Here is a 2683-nt window from a genome sequence, read left to right on the forward strand (position 1 = left end):
TCTTGCACCCCACTGATGCTCTTCCCGCTTCGCTACCTTCAAGAGAGAGTCAGAAAGAAGAACCTTTGGCTCCAAGCAGATAGAGATAGATAAAAAGCAGAAGTTTGAACAAATGCTAAAATCTGAAAATAAGTTCATATTAGAAGGAGCAAGAGTCTAGCATTGTAATACATCTACACTATAATTTTCCAGGAACAAAGACAGGCAAGACAAAGAGAAAGGTAGATCAGGTCCCTTAGACCCAGTCTCCTTGTTAAACTACTTAACTTCTTAATATAGTGGACCATTAGTATAGCTGGTGGGCTTTCACGGTGAAAAATTCTACAAAATATTCACATTAATATGTTTATAGAATGAAATTATGTTAAAATTTCAATTTTTATCATTATAGGTTTAGTTGAATTTTTCTTTTGCAAAAGATTCTTTCCAGAGCTCCCTTTATATCTCTATTCCTCAGGCTGTAGATAAAGGGGTTCAGCATGGGAGTCACCACTGTGTACATCAAAGACATGACAGTCTCCTTCACAGTAGAATTATTACTGGAAGGACATAAATAGAGACCAATGACTGTCCCATAGAACAGTGACACTACAGACAGGTGAGATCCACATGTGGAAAAGGCTTTGTAGATACCTTGAGAAGAAGGGACCTTGAGAATGGAAGACACAATTCTTACATAGGACATGATAATGAGGGCAAATGGAAGGACAAGAAAGAGGCTGACCACAATAAATATCACAACCTCATTAACACGGGTGTCAGAGCAGGCCAGCTTCAGCAGAGCAGACATGTCACAGAAAAAGTGGGGGATCACATTGTCCTCACAGAATGACAATCTGGCCATGAGCAGGGTGTGCAGCATGGCATGGAAGGTGGTTAGCACCCAGGACAGCACCACCAGACTCAAACAGAGCTTGCGGCTCATGATGCTCATGTAATGAAGGGGGAAGCAGATGGCCACATAGCGGTCATAGGCCATGGCCACAAGCAGGAAGTTCCCGAGGTCTCCAAAAAACAGAAAGAAGTATATTTGTGTCAGGCAGCCTGCATAGGGGATGGATGGAACTTGGCTCTGCATGTTCTGCAGCAACTTGGGCATCGTAACAGAGGAAAAGCAGAGGTCAGAGAAGGACAAGTTGCTGAGAAACAAGTACATGGGTGTGTGGAGATGGGAGTCCAGTAGAATGAGGATGATGATGATGAGGTTCCCTAGAACAGTGGTGAGGTACATGGCCAGGAACAGGGCGTAGAACACGTGCTGGTGCTCTGGGGGGATGGGCAGGCCCAGGAGAAGGAACTGGGAGATGACAGTTTGGTTCCTTTCTGTCATGGTGTCTATGGTACCTTTAAGAGAAAAATATATCAGTTTTTTTTCAACATTTTTTTTATTAATTTGAGTATTTCTTATTTACATTTCGATTGTTATTCCCTTTCCCAGTTTATGGGCCAACATCCCCCTAACCCCTCCCCCTCCCCTTCTTTATGTGTGTTCCCCTCCCCACCCTTCCCCCATTGCCGCCCTCCCCCCAACAGTCTAGTTCACTGGGGGGTTCAGTCTTAGCAGGACCCAGGGCTTCCCCTTCCACTGGTGCTCTTACTAGGATATTCATTGCTACCTATGAGGTCAGAGTCCAGGGTCAGTCCATGTATAGTCTTTAGGTAGTGGCTTAGTCCCTGGAAGCTCTGGTTGCTTGGCAATGTTGTTCATATGGGGTCTCGAGCCTCTTAAAGCTTTTCCAGGTCTTTCTCTGATTCCTTCAACGGAGGTCCTGTTCTCAGTTCAGTGGTTTGCTGCTGGCATTCGCCTCTGTATTTGCTGTATTCTGGCTGTGTCTCTCAGGAGAGATCTACATCCGGCTCCTGTCTGCCTGCACTTCTTTGCTTCATCCATCTTGTCTAATTAGGTGGCTGTATATGTATGGGCCACATGTGGGGCAATATATCAGTTTTTAAAATAAACGTGATCATGTATTCTTGTTAATCATCTGTTATGCGGTCAACAATATTAATTCCTCAATCATCACAGTAATTACATATGTATTCCAAATGTTTATTGATTCTATAATACTGATGATTGAATATTTCGTTTTTCTATTATGCTGCAGTTCTCATTACCCCATAAACATTTTGTATATTTGTTTCTGAGACACAGTTCAACATTATTTTCCTCTTACCTGTCCCGATTTTTCACTATTATTTTATGAATATTAAACAACAGTAGTTAACTCTTTTTCTATTAGTATCTCACATGGCCATGGTCTGAGAGATGTTTTCTGAGCCAAATACTCTCAAAATTCTATGTATAAGCTCATTGCCAATGACAATAGTCTTTCGCCTGTAGATTCTGCTTTGCATTGCTAACTAATCATCTTATCTGAAGTTCAAGAGATTTCAAACACATCTTAATGGTGTTGCTTAGCTCACTCAAGACCTACTATCCCCACTGCTTTTATAGTTGAGCAAAAGGAATTCCAAATAACATCAGAAACATGAATTTTAGTGAATTCACTTGTTTGTTGTACCTTCAGTCTAGGACATCTGATAGGTTTTCCTGTGTGTTCACTTGCTGTTCCTTCACATCTTACCAAAAGACCATATTCACAGAGCAAAGTGGCATCTTCTGTCTCCTGGAATATCAAAGCAAATGTTTCCTTTATGTCAATGTCGGTTATGGCAAACCCCT

General features: G+C 41.9%; 1 protein-coding gene across 1 annotated transcript; it reads right to left on the reverse strand.

Annotated features, from left to right (window-relative positions):
• Positions 1-385: 385 nt before the first annotated feature.
• LOC116908980 (olfactory receptor 1) lies at positions 386-1345 on the reverse strand. Its single transcript, XM_032912450.1, has one exon. The coding sequence runs from the start codon at positions 1328-1330 to the stop codon at positions 386-388; it is 945 nt and encodes a 314-aa protein (XP_032768341.1). The 5' UTR covers positions 1331-1345.
• Positions 1346-2683: the final 1338 nt, after the last annotated feature.

The sequence above is a fragment of the Rattus rattus genome, chromosome 9 (assembly GCF_011064425.1).
Source record: "Rattus rattus isolate New Zealand chromosome 9, Rrattus_CSIRO_v1, whole genome shotgun sequence".
Taxonomy (NCBI): Eukaryota; Metazoa; Chordata; class Mammalia; order Rodentia; family Muridae; genus Rattus; species Rattus rattus.

Excerpts from the sequence above, each read along its gene's own strand:
- LOC116908980 (XM_032912450.1), bottom strand. The coding sequence starts at position 1,330 with ATGACAGAAAGGAACCAAACTGTCATCTCCCAGTTCCTTCTCCTGGGC.